The sequence below is a fragment of the Schistocerca americana genome, chromosome 7, assembly GCF_021461395.2.
Source record: "Schistocerca americana isolate TAMUIC-IGC-003095 chromosome 7, iqSchAmer2.1, whole genome shotgun sequence".
Lineage (NCBI taxonomy): Eukaryota > Metazoa > Arthropoda > Insecta > Orthoptera > Acrididae > Schistocerca > Schistocerca americana.
In genome coordinates this window covers 147,324,178-147,347,446 of record NC_060125.1, presented here as the reverse complement: position 1 = coordinate 147,347,446, position 23,269 = coordinate 147,324,178, and the positions used below count along the sequence as shown (strand labels likewise).

The 23,269-nt window shown below is 45.0% G+C and overlaps 1 protein-coding gene across 2 annotated transcripts in view; it reads right to left on the bottom strand.

Moving 5' to 3' along the window:
- LOC124622630 (esterase E4-like) overlaps positions 1-23,269 on the bottom strand; it is a 156,892-nt gene that overhangs the window by 50,006 nt on the left and 83,617 nt on the right. Inside the window, exons 7-8 of one of the 2 annotated variants that reach the window (XM_047148406.1) lie at positions 7,135-7,300; positions 3,420-3,601 (exon numbers count right to left, since the gene is read on the bottom strand). In XM_047148406.1, the coding sequence (XP_047004362.1) occupies positions 3,420-3,601; positions 7,135-7,300 (348 nt within the window). The remainder of the gene's footprint in view (positions 1-3,419; positions 3,602-7,134; positions 7,301-23,269) is intronic. The other variant, XM_047148407.1, reaches the window with a different exon arrangement.

Here is a 23,269-nt window from a genome sequence, read left to right as displayed (position 1 = left end):
AGGGAGAGTGGGACGGTGTGGTTGGATGGTTTTAGTAGGAACATGGGCCTCCACGGCGTCAGTAATTACCTTCTGAAGGAAGGACGAAGCGTGGATGATGTCGTCAGGATGGCGATAGGTAAGAGGGTGGCTTTCGACCTGGGTGGAGATGGAATCCCGGTAGGCATCCCAGTTGGCACAGCGATAGTCATGGACGACTTTGGGAGGGGGTGCAGGGTGCGGAGCCAGAGGGGGGTGGTGAGCAGACGTTATGGTGAGAAGGACAGGGAGGTGATCGCTACCTGTGGGGTCAAGGACGGCGACAGCGATACGCCCAAGGAGGTTGGCGGAGGCGATGACAACATTGGGGGTGGTGTCACTTTCGGGTTGGGTGTGCTGGGGAAGGGGAACAAGGTCACCTTGGATTGTGGAAAGGAACTGATGCTACCGCCGAAGGGCAGCAGGAGTGCGGCTATGGATGTTGAGAGCGGCAGCAATCACATAGGTGGAGAAGGTGTGGTCAATGTGTGAGATGAAGTCATAAGGAAGAGGAGCAGTGGAGCGGACATAGATGGTAGCACAGGTAATGGTGAGGGAGGGGAGAAGACACTAAGGATAAGGTGTTCAGTGGGGTCATTGAGGAGAGGTTGTGGCCAGACGGGGATATGCTTAAGGTGGCCAATCGCGACTCCACCCTGCGCACGAGGACCAGGAGCATCAGTGCGGTGGAGGATATAGGGGGAAGTGCAGATAGAATGGTGGGGCTGGAGAAAGGTTTCGTTCAAGAGGAAGGCGTCGACCTGGTGGTGGGAGAGGGTGTGCATGAGGAGGTATTTGTTGGAGTGGAAGGAGTGAATGTTCTGGAAGAGGATGCGAGACTCGTGCCACACCATGACGGGAAGGAGGGGGGGGAAGAGAGGGAAGGGAAGAGACTTAAACTAGGGTGTCGAGGCGGGTGAAGGTGAAGTGGGCTTGGTTGTGGGAGTAAGTGGCGATGGTGTTCAGGTGGAAAACAGAGCGAGCAGCAAGGGAGATTTGTTGGAAGGTGTGGGGGCACTGAAAAGGGTGAATGTTTTGGAGTACAATGGTAATGAACCGGATGATGTCCTCGGCTGTGGGGGGTGGACGGAGGGAATTGTTGGAATGGACAGGGGGATCGACGGGACGAACTGGGACTGTAAGTTCAGGGGTGGCTGGAGGGGGTTTAGCTTTACACTTGTGGGAGTATGTGGGATGGGGGCCATTGCAGGTATTACAGGAAGGAGGAGCAGCGAGGTTGGGGCAGTTCTTAAGGAAGTGGGAGGCCTTGCAATGGGGACAGGTGGGGGGGGTTTTGCAGTTGGGAGTCAGGTGGTCATTGTACATCAGGCACCTCTGGCAACAGTAGGATTGGGGAGGGGATTTGGAGGATTCAACAGGGTGGCGACGGTGGTATATCAGGGCACCCTGGGTGAGGAGATGGTCTATGCATGGGGCGGACTCAGAGAATACCCGCATGAGGTAGGTGGGATGAGAGGCATTGTGGATACAGCGGGCAGAGCGGATTTCCAAGTCCGGGAGGGAGTTCAGTTCTACCAACACTTCATCCTCTGTGATCACCGGGCTGAGCTTGGTGATCACAGCGGTGTAGGTGGGGGGGCGAGGGGGGGGGGCTGGGGCTGATGGGGAGTGGAAGCGGGAAGGAAGGGTGTCAAAGAGGCGTGGGAGCCAAACATTACTCGTGGGAGTTTGCGCAGGAGGTCTGTGTGAAAGGATGGGGACGGGGACTTGATAAGGACTGAGTCCCTGCGGGGAATGAGTTGAGAGATGGGAGCACCAGGTACGTACTTTCGTATTTCCTTGGTAAGGGTACGAGCGTCGAGGAACTTAGGATCGGGAGTCGACAGGACAAAGGTGTGGAGGATGGGGGTCAAGGTATGGGTGGCAGGAGGTGGGGTGGTGTCCATGGTGACGGCAGGGGGAGGGGGAGGTGGTGTTGATTTTTTGTGGGAAGTGGCAGGAGCAGAGTCGGTAAGGACGCGCTTTTGGGGTTTTTTGGAGACTGGAGGCTGGGAGGAGGGGAGAGGGACGGGGAGGAGAGGGAGGTGGCGGGTGGCAGATCCCTGTGGCATAGTGGAGGCACCGGGAGAAGCAGCTGGTTCAGTGGTGGCGATGGTGGCTCGGCGCGACGTGATGCGTGCGGGAGATGCAGATGACGAAGCGACGGGGTTGGTGAGAGAGGGGAAGCCAACCACCTGAGGGGCGGCAGCAGAGGCGGCAACAGAGGCGTACGTGAGGGCGGGGGTAGTAGTGGGAGTTGTTGAGGGTGTGGAGGCTGGAGGAAGGGTGTAGAGGTGTGGGTATACAGCAGGGGAGGAGATAGGGGGATGGGCAAGTGGGAGAAGGGAAGGGGAGGTGGAAGGAGGGAGGCCAGGGGCGGCACTCCAGGAAGTGACTGTGGGGGAGGGGGAGGGGGAGGTGTAGATGACGGTGGAGGTGGGAGTACTCATTGCAGACGAACGGTGACGGACAGGCGGACGTGCAGCAGGCGGCGGCGGCGCCGGCCGGCGGCGAACAGACGGGCGAAACAGCAGGCGGCGGCGGCGGCGGCGGCGGCGGCGGCGATGGATAGCGAGCAGGCAGGCGGACGGACGGACGAACGAACAGCGACAGCAGCAAGCGGCGGGCAGACAGACAGACAGACAGACAAATACAATCTTCGAAGACGGAGAGTCCACCCTGAGAGTAGCCCAGGCTTTGCAATCTCACGCTTTCGAAGGAGGGGATCCAACCCTCTAGATGGCAATATGGGGTGGAGCGCCATCCTGGATAAACATCGTACGTTCCAGCAGGTGTTTATCAGCCACACTGGGGATGATGCGATTCTGTAACATATCGGCGTACCTCTCACCCGTCACGGTAGCAGTTACAAAACCAGAATCACACATTTCCTCGAAGAAAAAAGGCCCGATAACGGTAGATGTGTTGCTTCTCTCTCTCATTACAGCTCCTTTTACACACGATTGTCATGTGCAGTCACTGACGTTTTGTTGTCCAGCGCCATCTGTCGGACATTTTGTGAACTTTTTGTTGTTGTTGTTGTAATAAAACCCCATGTCATTCCAAGCATGTGTGTCAATTTTTATCTCTCTATCTACATTATTCCGTGGTTTATTAAGTTTTCAAATTTATACTGACTTTTTGATCACCCGGTAAATAGCATCCACGCACAATACGAAGAGTTAAGGCAATTGCACTATTTATCCGTCCCCCAGACACGCTTTGCATGACCTCCACTGCTAATACTGCCGCCTGCCGTTTGTGGGTGGTCATTACGCATTTACGTCGAACGTAGGCGGTCGTCATATTAATGTGACTGTGCCGTGTGTGACAACATGAATGTTGATAAGAAAGACTTCCAATAACATGATCATTAAGTGAACACTTCGTGTTTTACTCACTTGAACAAGACGGTTGAAGTCCTCACTGCTGATTGGGTCACGGCCAAAATAGAATTCGCGGATCTTCAGTGCGGCCTCCTGACGGTATTGCTCATCGCCTGCGGTGACGTCCAAGCTGATCGTATCGACAAAGCTGGCGTCGAAAGCTGCGATCGTTTCCTCGTCCAAGAACACGTTTTTTGCTGGAAAATTATACAATACCATAAAGCACAAGCTTCATTCTAACACTGAGACACTGTCTTTTACTAGTGGGAGTAGGCGAAATAATTTGATGACTAGATTGCAATTTGTATGTGTTACTGCTGAGTGGACGTAGCGTTCATCTGCACCAAGGTCGAGATGAAATATAACGTATTATTATAGTATATTTCATATATTTATTCCCATTTGTATCATAACATCTCCGTATAAAATGAAGAAGAAAAATTTTCGTAGTGGTTCATTATTCACTCTGGATTCTCATTCTGGTGGCAATTTTATGTGCATTAGTTTGAGAAACAGGTCACAGCACTCCTGAGATTTGGAAGCTTTTATTTTATTATTATCTGCAAGATGTGTCTGATCCACTAATAAGCAATGGAATTTACTTTGTGGTCATATTATAACCAGAGGAGATTGGTTGAAATAAAGGCGAGTATAGTTAGGATTTACAGCTGTATAGCGGAGACATAATTTCTCAAGTTTGGCTAGTAGATTTGGTGTATCAGAAAGCCCAGGAAAACTTTTTTTGGGATATGAGGGGGAAGATCTTTCTGATTGGTTTGATGCAGCTGGCCACGACTTCCGTTTCTCTGCAAATCTCCTCATCTCAGAGTACTACCTACAACCAACATCCGCAATTATTTCTTGGATGTGTTCCAATCTTTAACTTTCCCTACAGTTTTTACCCTCTGCAGCTCCGTCTTCTACCACCATGGAAATTATTCCATGATATCTCAACACATATCCAATCATCCTAGCCCTTCTTGTTGTCAGTGTGTTACATATATTCCTTACCTAACTATCCTGGAGATACGTTTCTCATTTCTTGTCTTATAAATCGTGTTAAACAACGAAAGCATTGAAAGATAGCAAAAATGAATCAGCGATGAGCTGAAACGTTCTTAGACTCATTTACATATTCAGTAACACCACATCTAAAAATCTTCTTTGTCGGTATTCCCAGAGGCCTTGATTCACTTCTGTTCAATGTTATGCTCCAGAGGTATGTTTTCAGAAATTTCCTCTTTGACGCTAGCCGACTTACTTTAGCGAGGAAAGCCCTCTTTGCCGGTACTAGTCTGTTTTTCATATCATCCTTTCTTCATCCGTCATGGGTCATTTGTTTCCAAGGTAGCAGAATTCCATCACTTCATATATGACGTTTCCCCCAAATTTGAGGTTCAGCTTACCACTTATCTCATTTCAGCGACTACTCACTACTTTCGTGCTTTTCCGGTTTACCCACAGCCCGTATCCTATGCTCATTAGACTGGCTATTTCATTCAGAGGCCCCCCAATTCTTTCTCACTATAGTGACGATAACAGTGCTATCAGGTGGATCTTAACTTTTTATGAACGATGCGTCTCAGTTGTTTGGATAATGTACGTTATAAGGACACTGAAAGACCTAAACCGAAACAAGGCCCCGGGAGTAGACAACATTCCATTAGAACTACTGATAGCCTTGGGAGAGCCAGCCCTGACAAAACTCTACCATCTGGTGAGCAAGATGTATGAGACAGGCGAAATACCCTCAGACTTCAAGAAGAATATAATAATTCCAATCCCAAAGAAAGCAGGTGTTGACAGATGTGAAAATTACCGAACTATCAGTCTAATAAACCACGGCTGCAAAATACTAACACGAATTCTTTACAGACGAATGGAAAAACTGGTAGAAGCCGACCTCGGGGAAGATCAGTTTGGATTCCGTAGAAATGCTGGAATACGTGAGGCAATACTGACCCTACGACTTATCTTAGAAAAACAGATTACGGAAAGGCAAACCTACGTTTCCAGCATTTGTAGACTTAGGGAAAGCTTTTGACAATGTTGACTGGAATACTCTCTTTCAAATTCTGAAGGTGGCAGGGGTAAAATACAAGGAGCGAAAGGCAATTTACAATTTGTACAGAAACCAGATGAGAGTTATAAGAGTCGAGGGGTATGAAATGGAAGCAGTGGTTGGGAAGGGAGTGAGACAGTGTTGCAGCCTCTCCCCGATGTTATTCAATCTGTATATTGAACAAGCAGTAAAGGAAACAAAGTCCGCAGCTCGTGGTCGTGCAGTAGCGTTATCGCTTCCTGCGCCCGGGTTCCCGGGTTCGATTCCCGGCGGGATCAGGGATTTTCTCTGCCTCGTGATGACTGGGTGTTGTGTGATGTCCTTAGGTTAGTTAGGTTTAAGTAGTTCTAAGTTCTAGGGGACTGATGACCATAGCTGTTAAGTCCCATAGTGCTCAGAGCCATTTGAACCAAAGGAAACAAAAGAAAAATTCGGAGTAGGAATTAAAATCCATGGAGAAAAAATAAAAACTTTGAGGTTCGCCGATGACATTGTAATTCTGTCAGATACAGCAAAGGACCTGGATGATTAGCTGAACGGAATGGGCAGTGTCTTGAAAGGAGAATATAAGATGAACATCAACAAAAGCAAAACGAGGGTAATGGAAAGTAGTCGAATTAAATCGGGTGATGCTGAGGGTATTAGAGTAGGAAATGAGACACTTAAGGTAGTAAATGAGTTTTGCTATTTGGGGAGCAAAATAACTGATGATGGTCGAAGTAGAGAGGGTATAAAATGTAGACTAGCAATGGAAAGGAAAGCGTTTCTGAAGAAGAGAAATTTGTTAACATCGAGTATGGATTTAAGTGTCAGGAAGTCGTTTCTGAAAGTATTTATATGGAGTGTAGCCATGTATGGAAGTGAAACATGGACGATAAATATATTGGACAAGAAGAGAATAGAAGCTTTCGAAATGTGGTGCTACAGAAGCATGCTGAAGATTAGATGGGTAGATCACATAACAAATGAGGAGGTACTGAATAGAAATTTGTGGCACACCTTGACTAGAAGAAGGGATCGGTTGGTAGGACTTGATCTGAGGCATCAGGGGATCACCAACTTAGGGCAGCGTGGAGGGTAAAAATCGTAGAGGAAGACCAAGAGATGACTAAACCAATCAGATCCAGGAGGATTTAGGTTGCAGTAGGTACTGGGAGATGAAGAAGCTTGCACAGGATAGAGTAGCATGGAGAGCAGCATCAAACCAGTCTCAGGACTGAAGACCACAACAACAACTACAAGTACACTGTTATGGACAAGTTTAGAGGTGAACCTCGAATTGGTTATGGCCTGTTGGGCTTTGGAGCAATCAAGATCAACTTTAGGGGTTATAATGGGAAGCGTCAAAATTACTCTTATTGAAGAGACAGCACATGTTAGAACATATTTTGTGTGAATTACTTTTAGCATGTTGCACAGTGTCTCACGATAAGAGAGCACGTCACGTTGTAGCTAGTGGGATGTCAGTGATAGAGTTTTCAATATATAGTATGTCCCACAAATATTTATGAAACAGGGACATAACTTTCGCACTCGAATTAATAACTAGGACAGATTTTGAGGAATCTGTAGAATATATAGATGATGCAGTCGGACTCCATAAATTACACATATCCTGTGCGTAATATCTGAATCAGCAGTACGATGATAACCGGAATAAGTACTGACCGTTAACGGTGGCCAGACCCTCGGCAGAATTAAAGCCAGCGATGAGCGGCACGCGGTTGACGTGTCCGCTTTCCAGGATTCCAGTTGGCATGTCCGTGATGAAAGCACCTTCCCATTCCTCCTCCACGACGGCCAGGAAAGTAAATGTGCTGAACCGTTTCTTGTCCTGGAACGCAGAAGACGGACATTCTGAATGAGATTCAGAGGTATACTAAACTGATCAACATTTCTTACCATAGCCTAAAGCTGTCGGCACACGGACTGTGCCGTCGAACGTTAACGTTGAGCGTGCCGATTTCAACGTGCTGCTGAACACCCAGACACGATGCGACTTGTGCATACGGTACGTGGGCCCCAACATGGTATACGCGATCGCAACGCACTCCAGCGGCAGTTGAGGGATGTTTCTAGTTCGTGAATCACACTGTTTACTCAACGGCCGCGTGTAAAATTTGCACGTTAGCACTATTAAAACGCACATTTCCTCCACCGTCCACGAAAAGCAAAGTACCATGTCCATGACAAAGGCTTAAAAAAGTTCCATTACAAACAGTGCGGTACAAATGTGGAATACTTTTCCGCATAAGATAAACGTTATTTCATCATTCCCACGTTTTAGTAAAACTCCAAGGTCAGTCTGACTTGATCACCGTTCCTACCCAGTAGCATAATCTTTGCAACATATGAATTCTGAAAAGAAAAAGGAGCAAAATATCTTTATGCAAGTAGCGCAAGCTGTCCTGTCGATTAAGCCAATCGAACAAAGTCACCCCTCAAAAAAAAGGTAAACTTATATTTACATAACATCAAATATTGTGATATATACTTGTATTAAACTAATAATAAAGAATCAGAACGTAATAAAAACGGGAATGTTAGGAAAAAAATTAGAAGTGTCAATACGCGAAACACTGCCCCAATAAACTCTATACACGACAATGACGCTACTCATTACGCTAAACCAACAACACTCCTTATGTATCTAATTATAGTGTTTTAACCTTGCTGATAACCTTAATCGTACATTTGATACTAACTGAAATTTAATTATAACAAATTGTACCAAGAACAATGCGTTTTGGGTGAATCTTCAGTATGTCGCTGCCTTCAAATAGCCTACTCTCATAATACGCAAGGTACAATAATTCTTTTGCCACGAATATGTTGTTTCTCATTATTTTATTGGAACGAATCACACAATTAAAAATGGGTTTCCCAGTGATTCTCAATTTGCTGGTGCTCAGAAACGGTATATGTGCATATAGGCTTGAAATGAATGCCATTATGGCGCCTCACAACTCTGTACTGAAGGGAGACGGCGTGCGTGTGACGTAGGTAGCGTTGTGCCACCTCATTGGCCAACGCTCAGACGCACGCTCAGAATATATGACATGCCAGATATTGCTCTTCACGTTCGGAAAGACTCCCGAATGTGCTATTCCGCGCTATGACGTCAGAAACTTGGCACGCTCAACGTTTGGATGCACGGTCCGTGTGCCGAAGACTTAAGAATGAAGGTCACCACTGCGAACCACGTTGCGTGTGGAAACCAATTTGGACGCTAAGTCGATGGCCGAGAGTACTGTAGGAAGTCGGCGTCAAGATTGCCCTTTACTTCAGCCCGAATAAGTACAAGTGACACAAAGTCGGAATCGTCTTTCCCAACAACACTCAATCAAACCGAGTCCAGAAAAGTCTAGGTACATAAGACAGACAATTGTAAACATAGCTGACAGCAGAAACCGTAAACAAATTTTCAATATTACAAAGCATACAGTCAACCGATTGCAGTAAACTTATCCAGCAGGTTGGCTGTATACTTTTTGCATTGAAAAGGCATGAAAGTGAGATAACTACTGTACACAAAAAAAGAACGTTGGATGTGACGTACATATACAGACAAAGAAATGTTTACGATTTCAGAAAAACTGGACGATTTATTCAAGAGAAAGAGCGTTACAAGTCAATAACGCATTGGCCCAGCTCTCGCCCCTAAGCAGGCAGTTATTCGCCTTGGCACTGATTGACAAAATTGCCGGGTATCGTGAAGGATATCGTGCCGCATTCTGTCCAACTTTCGTGTTAAATCGTTACTGCCTATAATGCTCCATACGTTCTTAATTGGAGAGTATCTTGTTGACCAGGGTAGAATTGTCTTCAGCGATGCTTGTGGAACTGAGCCGCGACGACCAGCGAAGACGTGTCTGAAGATGACCTGGACAGTGGTGGAATACGAACCTGACTGTCGACCGCCATATGGCCCGACAAACGGGAGCAATAGTCTGGAGTGCAAATTACTTTTCATAGCAGGACGCCTTTGGTCGTTATCCGCTGCACACTTAGAGCACAGCGGTACGCCATCGGTATTCATATCATTCTGGACTTACATTTCAGCAAAATAATACCCCCTCGCACAGGACGAGAATCTTTATTGCTTGTCTTCATGCTTACTAAATTGTACTTAGCCAGCAAGGTCACACGATCTCTCCCGAACTGAGAACGGGAAGGACCCTACAAACAGCTTGGCAGTTAACGATCTAACGCTCCATTTGGACAGAGTTTGCCATAATATTCCTCAGGAGGACATCGAACCAAGCTATGAATCAATGCCAAGTCGAATAACTCATTGCGTAAGGACCAGAGGTGGCCCACGTGTTATTGATTAGCTTTATTTGTGAAGCTCTTTTCCTTGAACAAATTATACAGTTTTTAGGAAACTGTAATCATTTGTATGTTTGTACATGTGCGAGTACATCACATCATACGATTTCCGTCTCAGGTAATACTTTCATGATCAGTAGTTCTTTTTCTTTTTCCTTACGGTACATTTGAGAATCAGTTTAACGGAAACCTAGACGACGAGATTTGAGCTGCCAATAAACTCGCTGGGTGGGTACATTTTTTCTATAGAGAGCTAACACCCTTTGCCAATAGACGTTTTGCCGTGACGCCTGGATTCGCAGCTTCCGAAGGCGGAACTACGCGCAGTACAAAGAGTGTCGCCGCTATTCACCGAGTCTGTCTACATATCGCGAGTGAGGCAGGATATTTGAAAATGTGTCTACCTATACTCATCACCCGCGTCAGAAACTTTTCCATAGGGTATATTTAAACGTTTAATCGGGATGGAAGGCACGTCACAGTCGTATGATTTGAGTTCCGGAATAAATTTACCTCTGACTACTACAAGGATCCTCTGTTTCTTATTGCTGTGTAATGATAGATTTTGTGGCTGCCACTCCCATTCCCAGATCCACTTGGTATACAGGATGATCCATTGATAGTGACCGGGCCAAATATCTCACGAAGTAAGAATCAAACGAAAAAAAAATTACAAAGAACGAAACTCGTCTAGCTTGAAAGGGGAAACCAGATGGCGCTATGGTTGGCCCGCTAGATGGCGCTGCCATAGATCTAACGGATATCAACTGCGTTTTTTTTGAATAGGAGCCCCAATTTTTATTACATATTCGTGTAGTACGTAAAGAAATATGAATGTTTTAGTTGGGCCACTTATTTCGCTTTGTGATACATGGCACTGTAATAGTCAGAAACGTATAAGTACGTATTATCACGTAACATTCCGCCAGTGCGGACGGCATTTGCTTCGTGATACATTACCTGTGTTAAAATGGACTGTTTACCTATTGCGGAAAAGGTCGATATCTTGTTGATGTATGGCTATTGTAACCAAAATTCCCAACGGGCGTGTGCTATGTGTGGTGTCACCTCCAGACCCCACACTTGCTAGGTGGTAGCCTTTAAATCGGCCGCGGTCCGCTAGTATACGTCGGACCCGCGTGTCGCCACTGTCAGTGATTGTAGACCGAGCGCCGCCACACGGCAGGTCTAGAGAGACTTCCTAGCACTCGCCCCAGTTGTACAGCAGACTTTGCTAGCGATGCTACACTGACAAATACGCTCTCATTTGCCGAGACGATAGTTAGCATAGCCTTCAGCTACGTCATTTGCTACGACCTAGCAAGGCGCCATTACCAGTTATATTGAGATTGTAATAATGTCTAAACAAGAGCGATGATCTCCAAGTATGGGTTAAAGTTAAGTATTATATCAACTACGTACTTTATTTGCTACTATTAATTCCCTTAACTGTTCCAGACCTCACGCCAATTTGGTTTTTCTTTCTGTGGGGAAAGTTGAAGGATAATTGCTATCGTGATCCAACGACATCGCCTGACAACATGCGTGAGCGCATTGTCAGTGCATGTGCAAACATTACGGAAGGCGAACTACTCGCTGTTGAGAGGAATGTCGTTACACATATTGCCAAATGCACTGAGGTTGACGGACATCATTTTGAGCATTTATTGCAGTAATGTGGTATTTATTGGTAATCACGCTGTAACAGCATGCGTTCTCAGGAATGATAAGTCCACAAAGGTACATGTATCACACTAGAACAGCCTAAATAAAATGTTCGAACGTACCTACGTTCTGTATTTTAATTTAAAAAAACCTACCTGATAGCAACTGTTCGTCTAAAATTGTGAGCCATATGTTTGTGACTATTACAGCGCCATCAAGCGAGCTATGTGCCGGACATCCATCATGTTGGAAGTACGTCGCCATGTTGTCATGCAGTGAAACATCATGTTGTAACATCGGTAGAACATTACGTAGGAAATCAGTATACATTGCACCATTTAGACTGCCATCGATAAAATGGGGGGCAATTATCCTTCCTCCCACAAAGCGAAAAAAGTGGCCCAACTAAAACATTCATATTTCTTTATGTACTACACGAATATGTAATAAAAATGGGGGTTCCCATTAAAAAAAAAACGCAGTTGATATCCGTTTGACCTATGGCACCGCTATCTAGCGGGCGAACCATAGCGCCATCTGGTTTCCCCCTTCAAGCTAGACAAGTTTCGATCTTTGTAGTTTTTTCGTTTGATGCTTATTTCTTGAGATATTTGGCCCGGTCACGATCAACTGACCAACCTGTATATACACCTCTAATCACTATGCGGTTTGTTTCTCCTTGCTGCCATCATCACTCTGCAGTAACGTTCATAGCTTTAAAACCTGTGTCCATAGCACCACATTGGAGTGAACGTTCAGTGGTCGGCAGCAGATAATCACAATTGTTCATTTAGGTACAGACTCATATTCTCGCCAAATCCATCCACTAATACAAATATTAGTCAATCTCCGAGAACTCACCTGAGGATGACTAGCATGTTTCAGCTAAAATATTGTGGAGTGCAGTTGACAGCGATTGGTTGAAAGCCAGAGATTTCTTCGAACATTACAAACATGTATTGTTATCCAAAATCTTCTTTAGACAAGAACCCAAAAAAAATCCATATTCAGAATTTCGTTCGATGCGCGTACTTTTATGGTACAAACTCGTCAGAAGTCGGGAGTATTTACGTTTCACTCGCTGCCATATGTCGTAATTATTTGTCTGTTGCTACCCTTTTGCAGAATATCAGGGTCTCACATTTTTCGTCAACTACTTGAAATTCTTCTACCATACCGCTTGTCTAAGGTTTCCTGTTTCTCTTTCTCTTGTGCCTTTGTCCTGCTTAGGCGCAGTGTTGGCACGATTATTAACGGATGTGGCGTGGTGAGTTTAAGAGGTGGCCGGATTTCGTTCCTATAGTCACCCCGTCATCCCCCGGGACACGTCATGTGTACTCCAACAGTCTGCTGGCAGTGTTTGAGAATCGTGTAACTGAGGCGGGACTTGGCTACCAGCCCAATATTCACCTATTATTATGTGGGGAACCGCCTAAAAACCACATCCTGGCACACCGACCCTCGTCATTAATCTGCTGGCAGGATTCGATCTGGGACCAGTGGATCTCCTCATCCCAGAAGCCGCACTCTAACATGCACAGTTATCCGGGCAGGTTTACCTCTAGGGTAAGATGGCTGGATATTTTCTTATCACGTCTGAGAACCTAATCTATCACATTCAGTCCACAATAATCAGTTTGAGACAGATTCCTTCCTTATCGTCCAAATTAATGCGGTGTTTCACCTTCGTACATATGGTTCCCTAGCAATTTTCTGCACCAAGTCAATGTTCTTACGTTCGGCAGCAGGTTTTGTGCAGCTGTAATACTCCTTCCACAACTATGGATGGACGTCTGGCTCTCTGGCTCCAATGTATCGTCACTGTTATTAGTACAGAACCACTTCAACGTATACGGTTGTCGTTTCCAAGGTCTCGCGGTGAATTGTGGCTGAGCTAGTTGAAAAACATTTTTTTAAACAACGGTACAGATAAAAACTGTGTGCTGGAATCAGACACAAGCTCGGAACCTTGTCTCCCGTGTGCAATGCTAAGCTACTAACGCACAGACAGTAGCCCACACTCTAAACTTCCCTTTACAGGATCCGATCTCGATATGATTTTCCTGGATTAATGTTTCCCTGCTTATGATCTTGTTTGTTTTAAATCTGGCTGATGTGAGAAATGCCAACGCTTGGCGGTCGATATGCTGTGGCATATTTCCCTTCATATAATCTAGGGTCGGCGGGAGTGGTTCAAATGGCTCTGATCACTATGGGACTCAACTACTGAGGTCATAAGTCCCCTAGAACTTAGAACTACTTAAACCTAACTAACCTAAGGTCATCACACACATCCATGCCCGAGGCAGGATTCGAACCTGCGACCGTAGCGGTCGCGCGGTTCCAGACTGTAGCGCCCAGAACTGCTCGGCCACTCCGGCCGGCGGCGGGAGTGGCCGAGCGGTTCTAGGCGCTACAGCCTGGAACCGCGCGACCGCTACGGTCGCAGGTTCGAATCCTGCCTCAGGCATGGATGTATGTGATGTCCTTAGGTTAGTTAGGTTTAAGTAGTTCTAAGTTCTAGGGGACTGATGACCTCAGAAGTAAGGTCCCATAGTGCTCAGAGCCATTTGAACCATTTTCCTCTTAACGACAAACTGTTGTCTTGCAGTCTGGCCGTATTTTACTGTTCCCTTACTTGTCTCGAACGCCTATTATGCTTCCATAGCGACAGTTGCCGAAGGGATTTCTGTGTTGTGTTTAACCAAGGGTTTGTAGAGTGTGGGTATATTTTTGTGGAGGATGGTGGGTCGGAGTGGATCAGAAGCCCCTCCGAGGCTATATAATCCGTTTATTACACCCAGCAGTTCGTAGCACAACTCAGGCCTACTTCAGGCGGGGCTGGAAGGTTGACTTCGACCCACAGACCACACAGCAGCGAAGTGTTGTATCTGGCCACAGCTATGCTTAGCATGGTCCCGGCATAGTGAGGTCCAGGTGTAGTAAACGGCCCAGACATGGCTGAGCAACATCATGGTTGACACGGCAGGCTGACAGGGCCGGCTGAGTGTGGGACACTGACTTCTTCCTGGCCGTGGCAAATGACGGGCGTAGTTGTTCAGGGAGCGAACCTCGGATCAGCTGCAGACAGGCGGCGACTGACCTGGCCACTGACCCAGTGGGTCCGTTGTCGGGAGGGCCTCATTTCACCCCTCGACCCATCAGGCGGTGTCTGGATCGCTTGGCAGGCAGTCCTGTCAGGATGACGGAAGAGTGGCAGCGACCTCACGGTGGATGGCGCCACTATGACGACACAATGACTCGCTGTTTCCACGCATGCTCAGCCTGTCTGGAGGGCCAGTATTTCTTTGTGTGGAAACGGTCCCGTAGTGGCTTTGTGGCTGCAAAAGTGTCGTATACTGCGTGCGAAAGTGTCAAGGTCAGCCGGCGACGCCCGTTGAGCAACTCTGGGTGTGCGTATCGCTGTAAGTGGCCCACTTTACGGCACTGAGTCCATCTGACTACGTTCGTGTCGTTACAGGGCGTTGGAGCGTTCTTTGGTCGATGTTCTGCGTATGTAGTTTCCACACATTGTTGGAATATATCTCTCTCAATGTTCATGCACTTTAGTTGTTCCAACTCGATGGAGTCCCACGTAATGCAGCTCAGCACCTACGTCAGATGTACTCTGAATGGTGGATGGTGAGAGGAGAGCCAGCACGTTCATCTAATTTGGCCCTACTTGATATCTTCTTGTGGTCTCATGCGAAGTCTTAAGTGCGACACACATGTTGGTACTGAGGAAGATTTCCTGGTACAAATTCTCGCTGCCTGTTGCTTTGTATGACAATATGATGCCTACGGGGAATCTTTGAATGTCAACTTGAACAACTGTTGTGAATATGACTTCTTGTGCTAGGGGAGCAAGCGTGAAAAAATGGCCGGACTGACGAAGATCTACGTTGAGTAATGTGGAAGAAATGGTGTACGAGTATTGTTAGAATTTCACTATCCCCAGCATTTCAATGCAAATTGTAATTTTTTTCTGGCTAAGTGGTTTCCGGACCAGTATTTTCGATTTCTAGTTGATATATCTTCCCTTCATCATCTTCCCGTAAAGTCACTTTCAGCATCACGAAAACATCCTGTCCGCCGCTGAGGCACGCTTGTGTTAGTTGATTTTACTACTTCGGCTGCTTGTTTTGACGGAGAAAATACCATTTAGATTACACAATTTTTATGTAAGGCAGTAGTAGTAGCCGATCGAGACAGACGCAGCAACAGGGAAGTAACCGCTTTTGTGACATTTACGAGTTCCTAACCAGGAGCGAATTTTATTATATGATCTGTGTGCTTTAATAGTTTAGTTTCTTGAGTTTCTGCGTGTAAATTTAGTATCTAATAGCCACTGTTCTCGTGTTTTCGTTTGCGTCGGAAAGTAAACCGATTTACAAGTTCTTAATCAGGGGCGAATTATTTAGTTTCACCTGAGTGCTTCGGTAGTTAGGTTTTTGAATATACGTATTATTAGACACAGTTCTTGCGTTTTCGTCAGGGTCTAGAGTAGAGTTGCGCAGCAAGTGCAGATAGTCAATTTATCTGCATAGTTTAGTTTTACACGGTCTTTAGTATGGACAGGGAGTGGGAGTGTTGTGTGCGGATGCGAGCTGAGTTGGTGACACTTCGCTCTCAGCTTCAGGCTGTGATGGCTTCGGTTACAAGTTTGAGGCTGTAGTGGATGGGCACCACCGTTGTGGGCCGGCTGTGGGGATCCAACAGACGTCCAGCACGTCCGAGCCCTCCGATCTGTCCTCGCCGGCGGCCAACCCAGCACTGGCACTGATCCCTCACCTGTGGTAGAGTAGGAGGTCGCCTCAGGGCGAAGCAGGCGGTGAAAGACTTCCCAGGCGACCGCACGTAAGGCCTCCCCAGTTGGTCTGACAAACAGGTTCCACGTGCTGTGTGGCTGACAATGTCGCTGACACTCAGCCTGCAAGATCCGGGCAATCGCAGAGGGTGGGATTGTTGGTAGTTGGGAGCTTCAACGTTAGGCGCGTTATAGGGTCCCTTAGGGACTTGACTGACAAGAAGGGTAAGAAAACCAGTGTGCACTCCGTGTGCATACCGGGTGGAGTCATTCCAGATGTGGAAAGGGTCCTCCCGGATGCCATGAAGAGCACAGAGTGCAGACAGCTGCAGGTGGTGGCTCACGTCGGTATAAATTATGTGTGGCACTTTGGATCAGAAGAGATTCTCTCTGGTTTTGGGCGGCTAACAGAACTGGTAAAGGCTGCCAGTCTTGCTTGCAAGATGAAAGCAGAGCTGACCATTTTCAGCATAGTCGACAGGACCGATTGCGGACCTCTGGTACATAGCCGAGTGGAGGGTTTGAATCAAAGGCTCAGACGGTTCTGCGACCGTGTATGTTGCAGATTCCTCGACTTCCGCCAAAAGTTGGTTGGGTTTCGGGTTCCGCTGAATAGGTCAGGTGTCCACTATACGCAGGAGGCGGCTAAACCGGTAGCAGGGGCTCTGTAGCGTGGACTTGGTGGTTTTTTGGTTAGAGGGTCTCGGGAAAACACAAGAAGGGCTTCAGTCACAAAGGGTGCTGGCTGAACACAGGGAGAACGTAGATATGGGAACCATTGGTATAACAGTTGTAAATTGTAGTAGCTGTGTTGGGAAAGTACCAGAGCTCCAAGCGCTAATAGAAAGCACTGATTCTCAAATCGTTATAGGCACTGAAAGCTGGCTAAAGCCGGATATAAGCTCAGCCGAAATTTTTGCGAAGAACCTAACTGTGTTCCGAAAGGATAGGCTAAACACAGTTGGCGGTGGCATGATTGTTACTGTCAGTAGTAGTTTAACTTGTCTTGAAATTGAAGTAGATACTTCCTGTGAGTTAGTATGGGCAGAGGTCATTTTTGGGAACCGGAATAGAATAATAATTCGATCCTTTTACCGCCCTCCCAATTCAGTGTTCCGAAAGGATAGGCTGAACACAGTTGGCTGTGGCGTGATTGTTGCTGTCAGTAGTAGTTTAACTTGTCTTGAAATTGAAGTAGATGCTTCCTGTGAGTTAGTATGGGCAGAGGTCATTTTTGGGAACCGGAATAGAATAATAATTCGATCCTTTTACCGACCTCCCAATTCAGTGTTCCGAAAGGATAGGCTGAACACAGTTGGCTGTGGCGTGATTGTTGCTGTCAGTAGTAGTTTAACTTGTCTTGAAATTGAAGTAGATGCTTCCTGTGAGTTAGTATGGGCAGAGGTCATTTTTGGGAACCGGAATAGAATAATAATTCGATCCTTTTACCGACCTCCCAATTCAGTGTTCCGAAAGGATAGGCTGAACACAGTTGGCTGTGGCGTGATTGTTGCTGTCAGTAGTAGTTTAACTTGTCTTGAAATTGAAGTAGATGCTTCCTGTGAGTTAGTATCGGCAGAGGTCATTTTTGGGAACCGGAATAGAATAATAATTCGATCCTTTTACCGCCCTCCCAATTCAGTGTTCCGAAAGGATAGGCTGAACACAGTTGGCTGTGGCGTGATTGTTGCTGTCAGTAGTAGTTTAACTTGTCTTGAAATTGAAGTAGATGCTTCCTGTGAGTTAGTATCGGCAGAGGTCATTTTTGGGAACCGGAATAGAATAATAATTCGATCCTTTTACCGACCTCCCAATTCAGTTGATACAACTGAGTTTGATTTCAAAGACGTACCCGACTCATACGATAATAGTTGGTGGTGACTTTAATTTACACTCGATATGTTTGCGAAAATACATGTTCAATTCCGGAGGTACACATAAAATATCACCCGATATTGTGCTAAATTCTCTGAAAATTATTTCGAGTAGTTAGTTCATGAGTCCATGAGAATATTAAACGGTTGTGGAAAGTCACATGACCTCTTAGCAACAAATAATCCTGAGTTAATAACGAGCATCAAAACCGATTCAGGGATTAGTGAACACAGGGTTGTCGTAGCGAGATTGAATATTGTAATCCCCAAATCCTCGAAAAATAAGTGGATAATATACCTATTCAAAAAAGTAGATAAAAATTCGCTTGATGCCTTCCTGAGAGACAATCTGCACTCACTCCGAATTAATAATATAAGTGTAGACCAGATGTGGCTTAAATTCAAAGAAATAGTATCGGCAGCAATTGAGAGATTTATACCAAAAAAATTAACAAACGACGGTGCTGATCCTCCTCGGTACACAAAACGGGTTAGAACACTCTTGCAGAAATAACGAAACAAACATGCCAAATTTAAACAGACTCAAAATCCCCAAGATTGGCGATCCTTTAGCCGGCCGAGGTGGCCGAGCGGTTCTAGGCGCCACAGTCTGGAACCGCGCGACCGCTACGGTCGCAGCTTCGAATCCTGCCTCGGGCATGGATGTGTGTGATGTCCTTAGGTTAGTTAGGTTTAAGTAGTTCTAAGTTCTCGGGGACTGATGACCTCAGAAGTTATGTCCCATAGTACTCAGAGCCATTTGAACCATTTTCCTCTTAACGACAAACTGTTGTCTTGCAGTCTGGCCGTATTTTACTGTTCCTTGTAAGTTCCCTTACTTGTCTCGAACGCCTATTATGCTTCCATAGCGACAGTTGCCGAAGGGATTTCTGTGTTGTGTTTAACCAAGGGTTTGTAGAGTGTGGGTATATTTTTGTGGAAGATGGTGGGTCGGAGTGGATCAGAAGCCCCTCCGAGGCTATATAATCCGTTTATTACACCCAGCAGTTCGTAGCACAACTCAGGCCTACTTCAGGCGGGGCTGGAAGGTTGACTTCGACCCACAGACCACACAGCAGCGAAGTGTTGTATCTGGCCACAGCTATGCTTAGCACGGTCCCGGCATAGTGTGGCGATCCTTTACAGAAGCTCGAAACTTAGCGCGGAGTTCAATGCGGGACGCCTATAACCGTTTCCACAACGAAACTTTGTCTCGAAACCTGGCAGAAAATCCAAAGAGATTCTGGTCATATGTGAAGTATGTTAGCGGCAAGAAACAATCAATGCCTTCTCTGCGCGATAGCAATGGAGATACTATCGAAGACAGTGCTGCCAAAGCAGAGTTACTAAACACAGCCTTCCGAAATACCTTCACGAAGACGAAGTAAATATTCCAGAATTCGAATCGAGAACAGCTGTCAACACGAGTAACGTAGAAGTAAATATCCACGGAGTAGTGAAGCAACTTAAATCACTTAATAAAAGCAAGTCTTCTGGTCTAAACTGTATACCAGTTAGGATCCTTTCGGAGTATGCTCATGCATTAGCTCCATACTTAACAATCATATACAACCATTCGTTCGACGGAAGATCCATACCCAAAGACTGGAAAGTTGCACAGGTCACACCAATATTCAAGAAAGGTAGTAGGAGTAATCCACTAAATTACAAGCCCATATCGTTAACGTCGATATGCAGCAGGATTTTGTAACGTATATTGTGTTCGAACATTACGAATTACTTCGAAGAAAACGGTCTATTGACTTACAGTCAACATGGGTTTAGAAAACATCGTTCTTGTGAAACACAACTAGCTCTTTATTCACATGAAGTGCTGAGTGCTATTGACAAGGAATTTCAGATCGATTCCGTATTTCTGGATTTCCGGAAGGCTTTTGACACTTTACCACACAAGCAGCTCGTAGTGAAGTTGCGTGCTTATCGAATATCGTCTCAGTTATGTGACTGGATCTGTGACTTCCTGTCAGAGAGGTCACAGTTCGTTGTAATTGACGGAAAGTCATCGAGTAAAACAGAAGTGATTTCTGGCGTTCCACAGGGTAGTGTTATAGGCCCTTTGCTGTTCCCTATCCTCCTATGAAACACAACTAGCTCTTTATTTTTAAATGCGAACATTTTAGGGTTAGGCTTTACCGTGACTGTTACTTACATTAAATGAAACAACAAGTTTACTGTTACCAGTCACCGTTTTATTTATTATGTCTTTTATTTTCGACTCGTATCAAAGGTTTAAACCTCCATCATCGGATGGATTTACATTAGTTAGTTTGATATTTGTGTGTGTGTTGTGTTACGATTTTTTGAAGGAACTTGTGGCACTGCCTAATGGAGAAACAAGACACTATTTCAAAACATGGTTTAGGATTACTTTTGACAAAAAATTAAACTGATATCTAATGGTAGACATAAAAGAAGTAAACTAGAGTACCTCCAGTGGTCACAGGTTCCTTTCGCTGTCGTAACACATTACAAGTATACTGTCACATTTGTAAACAAATATGGCGTCTGGAATCTGCTGGGTGCAAGGTTTGTATAGCAGAAGAGAAGACATATTCGCAAAGTGCAAAGAATATACATTGTAACAACATTATTACATAATAATTGTTTAAAGCATTTGGAGGTGTTTGTTTTGAGGTGTCGAATACATATGCGTGTACTTCAGGTGGTATATAAATCCAATTTTGACAAATTAAAACAGCTAAACATTCGTAACCGTTTATACAATCAGGTGAAATGTTAAAATGGCTTAAAAGTCATACTTTTTAATAACAATCAGGTGAAATGTTACAGACTTGAAGTACAATAATCATATTGGCTACAGCAGTAAAATCATACATAAATGACACTATTTGATTGGGATTAATAAACAGATGTGAGAGGCTGGAGGAGGAGAGAAAGAGAGAGAGAAAGTGAGGGAGAGAGAGAGAGAGAGAGAGAGAGAGAGAGAGAGAGAGAGAGAGAGGGTGGAAAGAGTGATTGTATGAGAGCAAACATTTACATGGCAAAGAGTCTTAAGATTACATGTTGCATATATTAGTTGCCTACAGGTTGAGGTAATACATTGGTTAATGCTATAAAATATCCAGATAGATATACAATTTGTGCCAGTAGTTGATGTACATACAGTTTCAAGCTGACAAGGGGTACAAGCTGTTGGTGTGATGAATTATCTGTAAATGTGGTCAATCTCTTGTACTCTTGGTGGCTGTCAATATTTATGGTAAATATCAAGATGTGTGCACATGTGTGTGTGTGTGTGTGTGTGTGTGTGTGTGTGTGTGTGCGCGCGCGCATTTTTAAGAGTGTAGGCAGTTGCTGAAAACAGAGGTGATACTATTGTAAATATTGTCATTTTTGTCATATAAGATGGATTCTGGTTGTTTCGTTTGGTGTTTGTATATTTGAAGTGTTTCGAGGATGTCTAGTTTTCTGCCTTTTGGTTGGATGTGTAGGATGCTAATACTTGTGTTGTTAACATGTTGTTTTGTTTCATATAGGTGGGTAGCTATTGCTGATGTGTGGTATTTTTTGTTTTTTAGTGCTGCCATGTGTTCCTTGAATCTAATCTCAAATGATCTGCCTGTCTGGCCTATGGAGAAGCAGACACAGTCCAAACATTCAATTTTGTACACACCTGTGTGATGAAGTGGGTTTCGTGTGCCCATGTTGTGGGGTAACTTCTGTCCAATCTTGTTGTCTGTTGTAAAGGATATGCTTATGCCTTTTCGTTTGAAGACATTGGCAATCTGGTATGAAATGTTACCTAGAAAGGGGATTGTATGGAAGATGTTATTTTCTTTTTGTTTTTTGTGTTGTGATTGCTATCACGAAAGTGCGATGGTAGCTTCTTACCTGGATCACGAAAATCCTGTGAATCTGGTTTGATTTGTGTGCTTTTTTTGGAGAGTTCCTTCGTTTACTGGTGAGCTCTGATAAATTTCACCGGGAAGCAGTTAGTCTTATGGAGAAATCTACCAGTCTTATCGCACTCTCATTTTCTGCCACCGTATTTTTTTGTTTTTTGTTTTGTTTTTAAGGAGATAGTGTGGAAAATGTGAGAACGAGATGAGTGTAGTTATCAGGGCTGTGACAACAATTGTCCTGAGACTTGCAAAGTAACTGAAGTGTGCTGAGCATGGGCAAGTGTGGTGACTGAGTGGTTAAATAATTACATAAATGTGTAAGATAGTGGTCGCAGACGTTGATACATTCAAAGGGTTTTTATGAGTCGAGTCGGTACATTTTCTTTTCTTTTTGAGTCACCGGTTCCTTCATCAGCACGACAGTTGCTAGAGTCCAAATGGTTAAATTTTCGTTATTTGTGGATATCTGAAGGGTTTCCTTTTTGGTTTAATTTGTTCTGAGCCAATGCTTATATTCCTTTCATGTGTTTCATCTAGCTTAATAATTGTGCTTGTGAATCCTGAAGCTTCTACGGACGGCTGACGAGCGCTGTGTATGACATGGCTCAGTGGCCCCTTATTACAATCAATCCTTAAATTCCGTCAACAGATGACAGTAGCTACGCCCACTAGCTCTGGGCGTGCTGCCTAAGTGTGCTATTACTGTAATTCTTGAGACAACGTGCAGCATTACGGACGTGTAAAATTTAAGTCTTTAAGTGGGTCAAAAGGTAATACATTTAATAAAATCCTGTGTAAGGTTTTACTTAATTTTTAACTTAGTTACTTTCTTGCAGTTATACTATAAACTTTGTCGCAGGAAGAGCTCATTACTTGTAGCCACAGTAATTTTCTGGAGTTTAAAACTGAGTGTTTCAAGGCTTAAATGAGAAGTTGCGACAGAGTTTTCTTCTGAAATACTCACTTGTTTAAGTCCACTGTGGATCAATTAAATGTGAAGTTAACATTCGGTTTATCCTACAGGAAATTTAGTCTGTGATAAATGTATTTTAAATTATTATGTGTTTATTAGTTACCCAGTCCCCCACCACTCCACTACCTAGCTCCTGGCTATCGTGACATTTCGACTAGATCCCCTACATCTTCCATGTCGACTCTCGTTTCTTCTTCTATCACGTCGTCAGACACGTCCTCAAATTGGACTTTGATGTTTCAGTTTTGTGTATATATTTTAAGTCATATTT